Here is a 17,500-nt window from a genome sequence, read left to right as displayed (position 1 = left end):
TATTCTTCTTATTACTAATTATCAAGAATTTGAATCAAAAACAGATGGATTTAATAGAAAAGCATTTTCAATAGAAAATGCTTATTTCTTAAACTTAATTAATGAATTTGTTGGAAAATCAAGATCAAGTTTAAATTTTAAGGAACTTCCCTTATTTCCAGATCACAAAGAAGAAAAAATGTATTTAGAAAATCGAATAAAAATTTTAAAATTTTTATTTCATACAGTTATAGCGAATCCAAAAAATAAAACAATTATAAAAAATTCTACTGGAATAAAAGAAATAAGTAAACAAGTTCCTCGATGGTCATACAAATTAATTGACGATTTGGAACAACAAGAGGGAGAAAATGAAGAAAACATGTCGGAAGATTATGAAATTCGTTCACGAAAAGCCAAACGGGTAGTGATTTTTACTGATAATAAAAAAAATACAGATACTTATAATAATACCAAAGATACAACGAATTCTGATCAAATAGAAGAAGTGACTTTGATACGTTATTCACAACAATCGGATTTTCGCCGAGACATAATAAAAGGATCCGTGCGCGCACAAAGACGCAAAATAGCTATTTGGGAACTGTTTCAAGCAAATGTGCATTCTCCTCTTTTTTTGGACAGAATAGACAAATCTCTTTTTTTTTCTTTTGATATTTCCGAACTGATAAAAACAATGTTTATAAATTGGATGTATAAAAACGCAGAATTCACAATTTCAAATACAAAGAAAAAAACAAAAGAAAGTAAGAAAAAAGAAGAGGACAAAAGAGAAGACAACAAAAGAGAGGAAAAAGCTCGGATAGAAATAGCCGAAGCCTGGGATAGCATTCTTTTTGCTCAAATAATAAGAAGTTGTGTTTTAGTAACCCAATCAATTCTTAGAAAATATATTATATTACCTTCATTAATAATAACTAAAAATATCATTCGTATACTTTTTTTTCAAACTCCCGAATGGTCCGAGGATTTAAAAGATTGGAGTAGAGAAATGCATGTTAAATGCACCTATAATGGAGTTCAATTATCAGAAAAAGAATTTCCGAAAAACTGGTTAATAGACGGGATTCAAATAAAGATCCTATTTCCTTTTCGTCTAAAACCTTGGTACAAATCTAAGTTAAAATTCTCTCATAAAGATCAAACGAAAATGAAAAAAAAAGTACAAAAAAATGATTTTTTTTTTTTAACAGTTTTGGGAATGGAAGCTGAACTTCCTTTTGGTTCTCCCCGAAAACGGCTTTCACTTTTTGAACCCATCTTTAAAAAACTCGAAAAAAAAATTAGAAAAATGCAAAAAAATGGTTTTCGAGTTATAACAATTTTAGAAGAAAGAAGAAAATTTTTTCTAAATTTCTTAAAAGAAAAAAAAAACTGGATCATCAAAAACATTTTTTTTCGAAAAGAAATAATAAACAACCTTTCAAAATCAAAAAGAAATCCAATTCTATTATCTGGATTTAGAGAAGTATATGAATTGAATGAACCTAAAAAAGAAAAAGATTCGATAATCAATAACAATAATGAGACGATTAAAAAATTATCCATCCCAATTCGATCTATGACTTGGACAAATTATTCACTGACAGAAAAAAAAATGAAAGATCTTTCTGCTAGAAGAAAGATAATCATAAATCAAATAGAAAAAATTACAAAAGAAAAGGAAAAAAAAATGAGAACCCCGGAAATAAATATTAGTCCTAACAAAAACAAAATAAGTTATAATGCTAAAAAATTAAAATCATCAAAAAATATTTCGCAGATAGTAAAAAGAAGAAATGTTCGATTAGCGCGTAAATTCCATTTTTTTATAAAAATTTTGATTGAAAAGATATACATAGATATCTTTTTAGGTATCATTAATATTCCAAGGATCAATGCACAGCTTTTTCTTAAATCAACAAAAAAAATTATTACTAAATACATTTACAATAATGAAGAAAATCAGAAAAAAATTGATAAAACAAATCAAAATACAATTCACTTTATTTCGATTATAAAAAAGTCACGTAATAGTAATAATAGTAATGTTGTTGTTATTAATAAAAATTCAAAGATTTTTTGTGACATATCCTCCTTGTCACAAGCTTATGTATTTTACAAATTATCACAAATCAAAATTATTAACTTATATAAGTTAAAATCTATCTTTGAATATCATAGCCTTTTTCTGAAGAATGAAATAAAGGATTTTTTTATAGCCCAAGGGCTATTTAATTCCGAATTAAAAAATAAAAATTTTAGAAATTCTGTAATGAATCAATGGAAAAATTGGTTAAGGAGTCATTATCAATATAAATACGATCTATCTCAGATTAGATGGTCTAGATTAACACCACAAAAATGGCGAAATATAATCAATCAACATCAACACCATATGGTTCAAAATAAAAAATTAAACAAATGGAATTTATATGAAAAAGACCGATTAATTCATTACAAAAAAAAAAATGATTTTGAGACAGATTCATTACCAAATCAAAAAGATAATTTTAAAAAACACTATAAATATAATCTTTTATCATATAAATCTATTAATTATGAAAATAAGAAGGACTCATATATTTATGGATCACCATTACAAGTAAATAATAAACAAGAGATTTCTTATAATTCCAACACAAAAAAAAGCAAATTATTTGACATGTTGGAAGATATTTCTATCAATAATTATCTAGCGGAAGATGATATTATTGATATGGAGAAAAGCGCGGATAGAAAATATTTTGATTGGAGAATTCTCAATTTTTGTCTTAGAAAGAAGGTTGATATTGAGTCCTGGATCGATACCGGAAGCAAAGATAAAAAAAATACTAAGACTAGGACTAATAAGTATCAAATAATTGATAAAATTGATAAGAAAAATCTTTTTTTTCTTACAATTCACCAAGATCAAGAAGTTAATTCATCCAATCAAAAAGGTTTTTTTTTTGATTGGATGGGAATGAATGAAGAAATAAAAAATTGTCTTATATCCAATTTTGAACTTTGGTTCTTTCGAAAATTTGTGATACTTTACAACACATATAAGATAAAACCATGGGCGATACCCATCCAATTTCTTCTTTTCAATTTTCATAGAAATGAAAATGTTAGTAAAAATAATAAAATTAACCGGAAGAAAAATAGCGATCTTTTTATATCTATATCATCGAATGAAAAAAAAATTATTGAATTAGAGAATCAAAATCACGAAGAAAAAGAATCCGAAGACCAAGGGGACTTTGGGTCAGTTTTCGCAAATCAAGAAAAAGATATTGAAGAAGATTATATAGAATTAGATATGAAAAAACATAGAAATAAAAAGCAAAACAAAAGTCATATGGAAGTAGAACTTGATTTCTTCCTAAAACGGTATTTATGTTTTCAATTAAGATGGAATGGTTCTTTAAATCACAAAATAATCAATAATATCAAAGTATATTGTCTCCTGCTTAGACTGACAAATCCACGAGAAATTATTATATCTTCTATTCAAAGGCAAGAAATAAGTTTGAATATTCTGATGGTTCAGAAGGATTTAACTCTTACGGAATTAATGAAAAAGGGAATATTGATTATCGAACCTGTTCGTCTGTCGGTAAAAAATGATGGACAATTTATTTTGTATCAAATGGTAGGTATCCTATTAGTTCATAAGAACAAACAACAAATTAATCAAAAATACAGAGAAAATTTTTATGTTGATAAAAAGAATTTTACCGAATCTATTGAAAGACATCAAAGTATAATTGGAAATAGAAACAAAAATGATTATGATTTACTTGTTCCTGAAAATATTTTATCCCCTAAACGTCGTAGAGAATTAAGAATTCTTTTCAATTTAAAAAATCAAAATGATATTCATATAAATACAGAAATTTTCAATGGTAATAACATAAAAAATTGTAGTCCCATTTTAGATAAAAGCAAACATTTTGATAGAGATAAAAAGAAACTAATTAAATTACAATTTTTTCTTTGGCCCAATTTTCGATTAGAAGATTTAGCTTGTATGAATCGTTATTGGTTCGATACTAATAATGCTAGTCGGTTCAGTATGGTAAGAATATATATATATCCGCGGTTGAAATTTTGATAAGGGTGCATTTTTCATATATCCCATAGCATATCTGATTTAGTATATGAAAACAAGGAGATGGGTACGTCATTCTTTTTCTTTTCCACTCCATATTCCATTCTGATACATGGAATTCAATTATGTATCAATTAGATCTAGAAACGAATCAATGGAATTTTTTTCTTTTCATATTAAGTAGAATTTTTTTCTCTTTTGTAAGCGAAGAAATATACCATCCTTTTGTATCTATAACCGAATAAAAAAAAAATTGGATTGATTAATGATAAATTGTATTTAACAAAATTTTGAATTACTAACAAAGTAAAGATTTTTGTTTATACCAAATTAAAATGAACTGACATTATTTTATTTAATAAATTTTTTATTATTACTGATCAATAAAAAAATATTTTAAACTTAATTAATAATTAATAATTAAAAAGGGAAGTGCTTGTTTTATGGTAAAAAATTCATTCATTTCAGTTATTTCACAAGAAGAAAAAGACGAAAACAAGGGATCTGTTGAATTTCAAATAGTAAGTTTCACTAATAAGATACGAAGACTTACTTCACATTTGGAATTGCATAGAAAAGACTATTTATCTCAGAGAGGTTTGCGAAAAATTCTAGGAAAACGACAACGACTCCTGTCTTATTTAGCAAAGAAAAATAGAGTACGTTATAAAGAATTAATTATCCTGTTGGATATTCGGGAATCAAAAACTCGTTAATTTTAAGAGTTTTTTTGAATTATTTGATTTATTAGATCTTGAGATGAACTTCTTTTTGTTTTCAGTAATTCATGGACGAATGGATCAAGGAAACCCTATGAATGTACCAGCTACACGAAAAGACCTTATGATAGTTAATATGGGTCCCCACCACCCATCAATGCATGGTGTTCTTCGCCTCATCGTTACTCTAGACGGGGAAGATGTTATTGACTGTGAACCAATATTAGGTTATTTACACAGAGGAATGGAAAAAATTGCGGAAAATCGAACAATTATACAATATTTGCCCTATGTAACACGTTGGGATTATTTGGCTACTATGTTCACAGAAGCAATAACAGTAAATGGTCCAGAACTGTTAGGAAATATTCAAGTGCCTAAAAGAGCTGGCTATATCAGAATAATTATGTTGGAATTGAGTCGTATAGCTTCTCATTTGTTATGGCTTGGTCCCTTTATGGCAGATATTGGTGCACAGACTCCTTTCTTCTATATTTTTAGAGAAAGAGAGTTAGTATATGATTTATTCGAAGCTGCCACTGGTATGAGAATGATGCATAATTTTTTTCGTATCGGGGGAGTAGCGTCTGATCTACCTCATGGTTGGATAGATAAATGTTTGGATTTTTGCGATTATTTTTTAACAGGAGTTACTGAATATCAAAAACTTATTACGCGAAATCCTATTTTTTTAGAACGAGTTGAGGGAGTAGGTATTGTTGGTACAGAGGAAGCAAAAAATTGGGGTTTATCGGGACCAATGCTACGAGCTTCCGGAGTACAATGGGATCTTCGTAAAGTTGATCATTATGAGTGTTACGACGAATTTGATTGGGAAATCCAGTGGCAAAAAGAAGGAGATTCCTTAGCTCGTTATTTAGTCCGAATTGGTGAAATGATGGAATCTATAAAAATTATTCAACAGGCTCTGGAAGGAATTCCGGGGGGGCCCTATGAGAATTTAGAAATCCGACGTTTTGATAGAGAAAGGGATTCGGAATGGAACGATTTCGAATATCGATTCATTAGTAAAAAAACTTCTCCTACTTTTGAATTACCGAAACAAGAACTTTATGTGAGAGTCGAAGCCCCAAAAGGAGAATTGGGAATTTTTCTGATAGGAGATCAGAGCGGTTTTCCTTGGAGATGGAAAATTCGTCCGCCGGGTTTTATCAATTTGCAAATTCTTCCTGAATTAGTTAAAAGAATGAAATTGGCCGATATTATGACAATACTAGGTAGTATAGATATCATTATGGGAGAAGTTGATCGTTGAAATGATAATTGATACAACAGAAATACAAGCTATCAATTCTTTTTCTAGATTAGAATCCTTAAACGAGGTCTATGGAATTATATGGGTGTTTGTCCCGATTTTTATTCTTGTATTGGGAATCACGATAGGCATACTAGTAATTGTATGGTTAGAAAGAGAAATATCTGCAGGGATACAACAACGTATTGGACCTGAATATGCCGGTCCTTTAGGAGTTCTTCAAGCTCTAGCGGATGGGACAAAACTACTTTTCAAAGAGAATCTTTTTCCATCTAGGGGGGATATTCGTTTATTCAGTATCGGACCATCCATAGCAGTCATATCAACTCTATTAAGCTATTCGGTAATTCCTTTTGGCTATCACCTTGTTTTAACTGATCTAAATATTGGTGTTTTTTTATGGATTGCCATTTCAAGTATTGCTCCCATCGGACTTCTTATGTCAGGATATGGATCAAATAATAAATATTCCTTTTTGGGTGGTTTACGAGCTGCTGCTCAATCGATTAGTTATGAAATACCATTAACTCTTTGTGTGTTATCCATATCTCTACGTGTGATTTGTTGAAATATAAACTTTTCCCTATTCCTTTCTTTTTATCTTTTTAGGAAGAAGGCGAAATTAATTGAATAGATATCTTCATTTTTTATTCATCGTTTGGGTTGATGAACTAAATTGGATAGTTATATGAGTGAAAGAAAACAACTTCTACATTTGCAGTAAAAAAATTGAGACTCATTTCCTATGTACAAGAGTAAAACAGAAATAAACATAAGAAAAGAAGAATGTTTGCCCCAAGATTGGTTGATTAGTCATCCTGGCTTGAAGCGGGCCCAAAATATCAACCTTATTGAGTTTTCACTATCATTTATATGTATTACCATAATGCTAACAGGTGATTAAGCAAAAATGAGTGGATGGTTAGGAACACCAAGATACACAAAGGATTAGTAAGAGAGATTAAAAAAATTATCTAAAAAGATATTTCGGTATAATATAAAAAAGTATATTAATTGGGGCTTTAACTTGGTAGAAATGATTAGGCAGTACTCCCCATGATTCCGATCCAGAGTATGCTCCTACCCACCGATTAAAGAAATAACTATCAGGAACGAAATAATCCTTTCCTTTTTTTTAATCCCCTTTTCTCTTTTTTTTTTTTCAGAAAGAAGAATAGGAACGAAAAAAAAAAAAAGAATCTAATTACAATAGAAAAAAAAAATCAATCCTTTTTGTTCTTTTTTTATCGATATTCATAGAGATGGAATTCGTGTCATAATTCGGAATATCTAACTTTTTCGTAATCGAAAACGATAGAAAATATCTATTGGTATTTTTACAAAGAATATTTTACTTTTTACAAAGAGTATTTTATTGAAGGATTTAAGTTATTACTCAAGAAAGAAAAATTTAAATTATTAAAGGATGAGATCAATTCAGAAGTATTTTTTTAGTATTATAACAGATAGAATTTCATTGCTCGAATTTTGGAACGTCGATAGATTTTATTTTGATCCTATCTATTCTACAAATATATCAAAATAAATAATCTGATCTGATCCTTAAATTTATTTATGGCCTTCGAGGAGCCGTATGAGGTGAGAATTTCATGTACGGTTCTGTAATAGCGATGGGAACAGTGATGTTATCACCGACTATGATTATCTAATAGTTCAAGTACAGTTGATATAGTTGAGGCACAATCAAAATCTGGTTTTTGGGGGTGGAATTTGTGGCGTCAACCTATAGGATTTATCATTTTTTTTATTTCTTCTCTAGCAGAATGTGAGAGATTGCCTTTTGATTTACCAGAAGCAGAAGAAGAATTAGTAGCAGGTTATCAAACCGAATATTCGGGCATCAAATTTGGTTTATTTTATATTGCTTCCTATCTAAACTTATTAGTTTCTTCATTATTTGTAACAGTTCTTTACTTGGGCGGTTGGAATATCTCTATTCCGTATATATTCGTTCCTGAGCTTTTTGAAATAAAAAAAATAGGCGGAGTCTTTGGAACAACAATTGGTATCTTTATTACATTGGTTAAAACTTATTTGTTCTTGTTCATTCCTATCACAACAAGATGGACTTTACCTAGACTAAGAATGGACCAACTTTTAAATCTTGGATGGAAATTTCTTTTACCTATTTCTCTCGGTAATCTATTATTAACAACCTCTTTCCAACTTCTTTCACTATAAAAGAATATTTTTCTATATTCCTAACTTGTCTTCAAACAAGAGAAAAAAACAAACATAAAATTATTCATAAATATTTACGATATGTTTCCCATGGTAACTGGGTTCATGAATTATGGGCAACAAACCATACGAGCTGCAAGGTACATTGGTCAAGGTTTTATGATTACCTTATCTCATGCAAATCGTTTACCTGTAACTATTCAATATCCTTATGAAAAATTAATCACATCGGAGCGTTTCCGCGGTCGAATTCATTTTGAATTTGATAAATGCATTGCTTGTGAAGTATGTGTTCGTGTATGTCCTATAGATCTACCTGTTGTTGATTGGAAATTGGAAACTGACATTCGAAAGAAACGGTTGCTTAATTACAGTATTGATTTCGGAATCTGTATATTTTGTGGCAACTGTGTTGAGTATTGTCCGACAAATTGTTTATCGATGACTGAAGAATATGAGCTTTCTACTTATGATCGTCACGAATTGAATTATAATCAAATTGCTTTAGGTCGTTTACCAATGTCAGTAGTTGACGATTATACAATTCGAACAATTTTGAATTCAACTCAAAAAAAAATAGGTAAACCACTTTGATTGATTAAAATGTACAATTATTAAACTCAAATTCTGTTTTGATCTAAAAGGATGAAAGGATGAAATGGGTTTTCTTTTATTTTTCTTGGTCAATAACTACAAAAATTACAAATTCCAACTATTGATTTGATTGATTGATGATAATTGCGTCGCGACTTAATTTGGATTGAAAATCTATTAATATATCTTTAATTCTATCCATAATTATTTCGAAAAAAAAAATTTAGAATGCCTTTTTGAGAAAGGATGAGATTAGTAGAATAGCTGTACATATAGTAATTAATTTACACTCCTTAGGGTTTAATTCAATTAAGAACTTATTATAAAAAAGTTTTCCTGGTCGGGTCAATAAGGTCATGAAAAAACAATTTAATTTTTTTTTATTTCTTATTTTACGTGCAATGGATTTGCCTGGACTAATTCATGATTTTCTTTTAGTCTTTCTAGGATTAGGTCTTATATTAGGAGGTCTAGGAGTGGTATTACTTACCAACCCAATTTATTCTGCCTTTTCGTTGGGATTGGTTCTTGTTTGTATATCTTTATTCTATATTTTATCAAACTCTCATTTTGTAGCTGCCGCACAGCTCCTTATTTATGTGGGAGCTATAAATGTTTTAATTATATTTGCCGTGATGTTCATGAATGGTTCATAATATTACAAAGATTTTAATCTTTGGACTGTTGGAAGCTGGGTTACTTCTTTAGTTTGTACAAGTATTTTTGTTTCACTAATTACTATTCTTCCAGATACGTCATGGTATGGAATTATTTGGACTACAAGAACAAATCAGATTATAGAACAAGATTTGATAAGTAATGGTCAACAAATTGGAATTCATTTATCAACAGATTTTTTTCTTCCATTTGAATTCATTTCAATAATTCTTTTAGTTGCTTTGATAGGTGCGATTGCTGTGGCTCGTCAGTAAAAAATCTTTAGAATTAGTAATCGCAATCCAAATTAAACTTTGGTCTATGTTATCACATCTATTTTCCTTCAATTCTATTTAAAGATTTTTTATGTATAAATTCTTTTATTTGATCTATTATCCAAATATTTCTTTGATTTGTATTTGGGATATTCTTATTTTAGCCAATCCAATCTGTTGATGTTGAATTGTTGTTTATATTGAAATAAATCGAAATTGATAAGGAGTTGGTCAATGATGCTCGAACATGTACTTGTTTTGAGTGCCTATTTATTTTCTATTGGTATCTATGGATTGATCACGAGTCGAAATATGGTTAGAGCCCTTATGTGCCTTGAACTTATACTGAATGCAGTTAATCTAAATTTCGTAACATTTTCTGATTTTTTTGATAGCCGCCAATTAAAAGGAAATATTTTTTCCATTTTTGTTATAGCTATCGCAGCCGCTGAAGCAGCTATTGGACCAGCTATTGTTTCATCAATTTATCGTAATAGAAAATCAACCCGTATCAATCAATCGAATTTGTTGAATAAGTAGTATTAATCATATAGAATATAATTTTCATGTTCATTAATTCAAGTTGGCATATAAGATACGTAACTTATCTGATCATGTTTGCGAAAACGTAAAAAATTAAAGTATCTTGGTTTTTTCTCATGAGTCGATCCAGAATTGAATAGAAAATTTCTGGTAAATCATTGATTCGTCTGGTGTCTAAATATATGATGATTCATTTAGAAATTTACTAGATTGAAACTTTATGACGTTAAAAAAATTAGAAATCTAATGTCACATTCAGTAAAGATTTATGATACATGTATAGGGTGTACTCAATGTGTCCGAGCCTGCCCCACAGATGTATTAGAAATGATACCTTGGGATGGATGTAAATCCAAGCAAATTGCTTCTGCTCCAAGAACAGAGGACTGTGTCGGTTGTAAGAGATGTGAATCCGCCTGTCCAACGGATTTCTTGAGTGTTCGAGTTTATTTATGGCATGAAACAACTCGAAGCATGGGTCTAGCTTATTGATACTTTCTAGAAAACCCCACTTGAATACATTTGATTTTTTATTTACCGACACAAACCCGTACTCGAAAAAAAAAATAAAAAAAAAAAAAATATTATGTTTTCGAGCACGGGTTTTTCTAGTCCAAGTGTATCTTGTCTTTACCATGAATTCTTTTCCTTGGTTAACAATATTTGTAGTTTTACCGATATCCGCGGGTTCCTTAATTTTCCTTTTCCCTCATAGAGGAAATAAAGTAATTAAGTGGTATACTATATTTATATGTGCCTTTGAACTCCTTTTAATGAATTATGTGTTCTCTTATTATTTCCAATTGGACGATCCATTAATCCAATTAACAGAAGATTATAAATGGATCCAATTTTTTTATTTTTACTGGAGATTGGGAATCGATGGATTTTCTTTAGGACCTATTTTACTGACAGGATTTATCACTACTTTAGCTACTTTAGCGGCTCGGCCAATTACTCGGGATTCTCGATTATTCCATTTTCTGATGTTAGCAATGTATAGTGGTCAAATAGGATTATTTTCTTCTCAAGATCTTTTACTTTTTTTTATCATGTGGGAGTTAGAATTAATTCCCGTTTATCTACTTCTATCCATGTGGGGGGGAAAGAAACGTCTGTATTCAGCTACAAAGTTTATTTTGTATACTGCGGGAGGTTCCGTTTTTTTATTAATGGGAGCTTTGGGTATCGCTTTATATGGTTCTAATGAACCGAGATTCCATTTTGAAACATCAGCTAATCAATCATATCCTGTGGCGCTAGAAATATTTTTCTATATTGGATTTCTTATTGCTTTTGCTGTCAAATCACCGATTATACCCTTACATACATGGTTACCAGACACCCATGGGGAAGCACATTATAGTACTTGTATGCTTCTAGCCGGAATCTTATTAAAAATGGGGGCATATGGATTGGTTCGAATCAATATGGAATTATTATCTCACGCTCATTCACATTGTTCTCCCTGGTTGATAATAGTAGGCGTAATGCAAATAATCTATGCAGCTTCAACATCTCCTGGTCAACGAAATTTAAAAAAAAGAATAGCCTATTCTTCTGTATCTCATATGGGTTTCATAATTATAGGAATTTGCTCTATAAGTGATATGGGACTCAATGGAGCCATTTTACAAATAATATCACATGGATTTATTGGTGCCGCACTTTTTTTCTTGGCAGGAACGGGTTATGATAGAATACGTCGTGTTTATCTTGATGAAATGGGTGGAATGGCTACCTCAATGCCAAAAATATTCACGACATTCAGTATCTTATCACTAGCTTCCCTTGCATTACCAGGCATGAGCGGTTTTTTTGCGGAATTGATAGTATTTTTTGGAATAATTACCGGCCAAAAATATCTTTTAATGTCAAAAATATTAATTACTTTTGTAATGGCAGTTGGAATGATATTAACTCCTATTTATTTATTATCTATGTTACGCCAGATGTTCTATGGATATAAGCTGTTTAATGCCCCAAACTCTTCTTTTTTTGATTCTGGACCGCGGGAGTTATTTGTTTCGATCTCTATCCTTCTGCCTGTAATAGGTATTGGTATTTATCCGGATTTCGTTTTCTCATTATCAGTTGACAGGGTTGAAGCTATTCTATCTAATTATTTTTATAGATAGTTAGATAGTTTTTCTAAATAAAACAAAAAAAAAAGAAATCCTATGATTTTTAAAAATTAAAAATTGTTATGTTATACAATGAAAAAAACTTCTTTTTTCGTCTCTTAAATTTAAGTTAAAAAAAAAATGAATTGTAACCAAATTGGCATTTGTAAGAACTTTTTGAATCAAGTAATATAGTGATTCAAAAAGTTCTCAACGGCTTACCTAAAGCTTTTTGTATATACGCTTTGTTGTCCTATAGAGTTGCATTCGTCAAACCCTTTCTTCAATTCAATTAGATGCTAATTGTTAATGTAAATGAACCATAACTATGTAGTCCTATTCCTAATAAATTAACTCCAAAATAGCATATCCAAATTAGAAGAAAACCGATAGAAGCGACAATTGCGGAATTGAAACCCTCCAATTTTTTATTTGTTCGAATATGAAAAAAAATCGCGAATATGGTCCACGTAATAAATGCCCAAGTTTCTTTTGGGTCCCAATTCCAATATGATCCCCATGCTTCATTAGCCCAGACTGCTCCCGAAAGAATACCTATGGTTAAAAAGATAAACCCTATACTTATAATACGACAACCCCAGTCATCTAATTGTTGAATCAATTGAAACCTGTAATAATTCCTAGAAGAAAGAAAAGAAATATTTCTTAAAACATTCTTTCTTTCCGCCATATATTGTATCTCACTAAAGAAAAACGAATCGTTTAATAAATTATTGCTTTTATCAACAATTCTTATGATTTTTCGAAATGTGATTACTAGAAATGCTACTGAAAATAATGATCCACACAAAAGAGCTGCATAGCCCAATATCATCATACTTACGTGCATCATTAACCACTGAGATTGGAGAGCGGGCACTAAGATTTCGGATTGATGCATGTCAGTTAAAAGACCCGAAGTAGCAAACCCTTGGGTAAAAAAAGTACTTGGCGCGGTTATTGCGCTTAAAAAATTTTTATGATTTTTAAAATACGGAACCATATGAATAATGGAAAAAGCCCATGAAAGAAAGATTAATGATTCATATAAATCACTTAATGGTAAATGTCCCAAAAAAATCCAACGAATAACTAATAATCCTGTTATACAGAAAAAAGTAGTTATCATGCCCTTTTCTGACGAATCATATAGTTCTACGAATTCATCGACTAATAAGGTTATCAAATGAATTGTAATTACAATTGACACGACTGAAAAAGATATATGCGTTAATATATGTTCTAAAGTCGAGAATATCATAAAAATAAAAAAAAGGGGGGGGGCTCAATTATGAGGAATTGAAATCAAGAATTGAATTCATTATAGGATTTATTGTATCCTTTTGAAAATTACATACAGGATGTTATGCCGCCACTCGGACTCGAACCGAGATGCTCTAGCACTGCTTCCTAAGAGCAGCGTGTCTACCGATTTCACCATAGCGGCTTGCTCGAAATCATAATAATAAATTATTATTTAATCGTCGAGCTTAAAGGAATCAATTCAATGCAATATTTTTTAGGAAACATTAAAATTAATGAAGAAAAATTCATTTAATAATGAAAAAACAATCGAATTTTTTTGTTGGATTACAATTTGAATATTACATTCAAGAGATTTATGGAAATATTTTATTGGTTAGGGTTTTTTTGTGGAGAGAATTTGTGTTAGGATTTAGTAACCAAATTGGGCATTGATCTGGACATATCATATAGCAAAAAAATTTCGAGTTCTGCTCCGTACTTTAAAAAAAAATCTTGTCTAATTTAATATATACCTTGATCCATTTTCTAGCCCAAGCATATGATTAAAGTAGATCATTCAAAGATTTGCTCTTTTATATTCAAATAGTATAAATATAAAAAAGACAAAACTTATGAATATTTATTATTGTGATTGTGACAAATGGATCGATGGGGAAAATAATAATCCCTATCCTGAAAATGATAAAATATCCTAATAATAAAAAGAAAGATAAAACTTTGTGTCTTCTCTATTTTCTTATTTTCCAAACAAAAGAAAAAAGTACTGTTTTATAATTCAGTAGGCAAAAGAATTCTTTATTCTACATATGATAAAAGATAAAAGCAAAAGAAAGGAGTTCGATTTAATTTTAATATTGATTAGTTCAAAACATTAAAAAAGAATGGAAATCCTTTATTTTTATAAATTTTCTATTTATATTATTAATATAAATAGAAAATAGAAAATAATAAACGAAATTAGACCTTTTCTCATGTCAAGTCAAATCAGATTATTCCAACCTTTAATCTTTTATTTGTTGCACAAAAAAACTTTTTGAATTACCTGTAGAAAGAGATTTCGCTAACGAAAAAGCTTTCAATACTGTCCAATATCCCTTTCTTTTCCAAATATTTTTTCGAATAAGCTTTTTTGATATAGAAGTGCGCTTTTTTGGAACTGCCATTCAAAAATAAAGGAGTTATTTATTGTTATAGTTGGATGTGAAAGACATTTATTGTTAAAAAAAAATCGTTCTTTACTAACTATTCATTGTCTATGTATTTAGTCTGTAAATTAAACTCTTTTCATAAATCATAAAAGAAGTCTATCCGCTTATTTTTTTATTTATATTTCTGTCTTTTTTGTCATATTATATGTATATATGCAATAAAATACATTAATAAAGTTTAAGAATCTAAAATTTATTTATCCTAATAAAAAACTTAAACTTTTTTTTCTAGTAATTTAATTGGTCAAACTCGATGAAAAAGTATATCTAATTGAAATTAAATTTTCAAATTAGAGCGAGACTATTAATTAATTTGTTAAAATTTAGAAAGTCCTATGTAAAAAAATTTTAGTAATTCTTTCCTTTTATCTTATGTAAAGGAAAGGTGTCAAATATAATAGTGTTTTCTACAAACATAATGAAAGGAAATAAATCCGTTCCAAAATGCACTAGTTAATGATTCTGAATAAAGGAACTAAAATAAAAATTTATTTATTTTATTGGAATTGGATACAGAAAGGATTCGGTAAAACCATCTTTTTTTTATTATTCCTATCAAAATAAAAATACTACTTTTTTTAGAATTCTTTATTCTTTCTCTATGTATATACAAATTTGTAATTAGTAATTAATAAAATTAATAATAATAAATTAATTTAATAATAATAAAAATTTTTTTTATTTAGAATAAGTATTTTTTTCACTAGTATTTTTATTTGACCAATTCTAACTTTTTGATTTAAATATGTGAAGTATTTTAGAAAAATTCAGAATAATTAAGAATATAAAATTCGATTTAAGTTTTACATATTTTTTTTTTATTTTTTTTTATTATTATTGACTGACTTATTTAAAAAGATATAAGAGTCGATGAATCAGAAACAAGAAACAATTATATTTATTAATTAAAATTATTTATTAATTCAAAAAGTTTTTTATGGAACATATATATCAATATTCATGGATCATATCTTTCGTTACATTGCCAGTCCCTATGTTAATAGGAGTGGGACTCCTGCTTTTTCCGGCAGCAACAAAAAAACTGCGTCGTATGTGGGCTTTTCCAAGCGTTTTCTTGTTAAGTATAGTCATGATTTTTTCAATCGATTTGTCTATTCAGCAAATAAATAGTAGTTTTATTTATCAATATATATGGTCGTGGACTATTAATAATGATTTTTCTTTAGAATTCGGACACTTGATTGACCCACTTACTTCTATTTTGTCAGTATTAATTACTACAGTTGGTATTTTGGTTCTTTTTTATAGTGACAATTATATGTCTCATGATCAAGGTTATTTGAGATTTTTTGCTTATATGAGTTTTTTCACTACTTCAATGTTGGGATTAGTTACTAGTTCTAATTTGATACAAATTTATATTTTTTGGGAATTGGTTGGAGTGTGTTCTTATCTATTAATAGGTTTTTGGTTCACACGACCTATTGCATCGAATGCTTGTCAAAAAGCGTTTGTAACTAATCGTGTAGGGGATTTTGGTTTATTATTAGGGATTTTAGGTCTTTATTGGATAACGGGCAGTTTCGAATTTCGGGATTTGTTCAAAATCTTCAATAACTTGATTTATAATAATCAAGTTAATTTTTATTTGTTACTTTGTGTGCATTTCTATTATTTTCTGGCGCAATTGCTAAATCGGCGCAATTTCCTCTTCATGTATGGTTACCAGATGCCATGGAAGGGCCTACTCCTATTTCAGCTCTGATACATGCTGCTACTATGGTAGCGGCGGGAATTTTTCTTGTAGCTCGCCTTTTTCCTCTTTTCGTAATTATACCTTTCATAATGAATCTAATAGCTTTGATAGGTATAATAACAGTATTTTTAGGAGTTACTTTAGCTCTTGCTCAAAAAGATATTAAGAGAAGTTTAGCCTATTCTACAATGTCTCAATTGGGTTATACGATGTTAGCTCTAGGTATGGGGTCTTATCGGGCTGCTTTATTTCATTTGATTACTCATGCCTATTCGAAAGCATTGTTGTTTTTAGGATCTGGATCCATTATTCATTCAATGGAAGCTATTCTTGGTTATTCTCCAGATAAGAGTCAAAATATGGTTCTTATGGGTGGTTTAACAAAACATATTCCAATTACAAAAACGGCTTTTTTATTAGGAACACTTTCTCTTTGTGGTATTCCACCCTTCGCCTGTTTTTGGTCCAAAGATGAAATTCTTAATGATAGTTGGTTGTATTCACCTATTTTCGCAATAATAGCCTGTTTCACAGCAGGATTAACTGCATTTTATATGTTTCGGGTTTATTTACTTACTTTTGACGGACATTTTAATGCTCATTTTAAAAATTACAGTGGTAAAAAAAACAGTTCATTTTATTCAATCTCTTTATGGGGTAAAGAAGGATCAAAAATGCTTAACAAAAATTTTCGTTTATTAGCTTTATTAACAATGAATAATAAGGAAAGGGCTTCTTTTTTTTGGAAGAACACATATCAAATTGATGGTAATGTAAGAAATATGACGTGGCCCTTTATTACTGTTAAAAATTTTAACACTAAAAGGATTTTTTCCTATCCCCAT

General features: G+C 29.4%; 2 protein-coding genes across 2 annotated transcripts in view; both read left to right on the top strand.

The window, feature by feature from the left end:
* Positions 1–4,585, top strand: part of LOC110660718 (protein TIC 214-like) — a 6,971-nt gene extending 2,386 nt beyond the window's left edge. The window contains exon 1 of the mRNA XM_058141862.1: positions 1–4,585. This exon is cut by the window's left edge and continues 2,386 nt beyond it. Coding sequence (XP_057997845.1) covers positions 1–4,078 — 4,078 coding nt within the window. The 3' untranslated portion in view covers positions 4,079–4,585.
* A 58-nt stretch (positions 4,586–4,643) lies between these two features.
* Positions 4,644–10,239, top strand: LOC131176831 (uncharacterized). The gene is given in 4 exon segments (XM_058141863.1): positions 4,644–6,032; positions 6,091–6,626; positions 7,712–8,228; positions 8,313–10,239. Coding segments are annotated over 4 exon segments (2,805 nt in total). The 5' UTR covers positions 4,644–4,834; the 3' UTR covers positions 8,867–10,239.
* Positions 10,240–17,500: the final 7,261 nt, after the last annotated feature.

Source organism: Hevea brasiliensis, unplaced genomic scaffold (assembly GCF_030052815.1).
Source record: "Hevea brasiliensis isolate MT/VB/25A 57/8 unplaced genomic scaffold, ASM3005281v1 Scaf254, whole genome shotgun sequence".
Classification (NCBI taxonomy): domain Eukaryota; kingdom Viridiplantae; phylum Streptophyta; class Magnoliopsida; order Malpighiales; family Euphorbiaceae; genus Hevea; species Hevea brasiliensis.
This window is presented reverse-complemented; position numbering and strand designations above follow the sequence as displayed.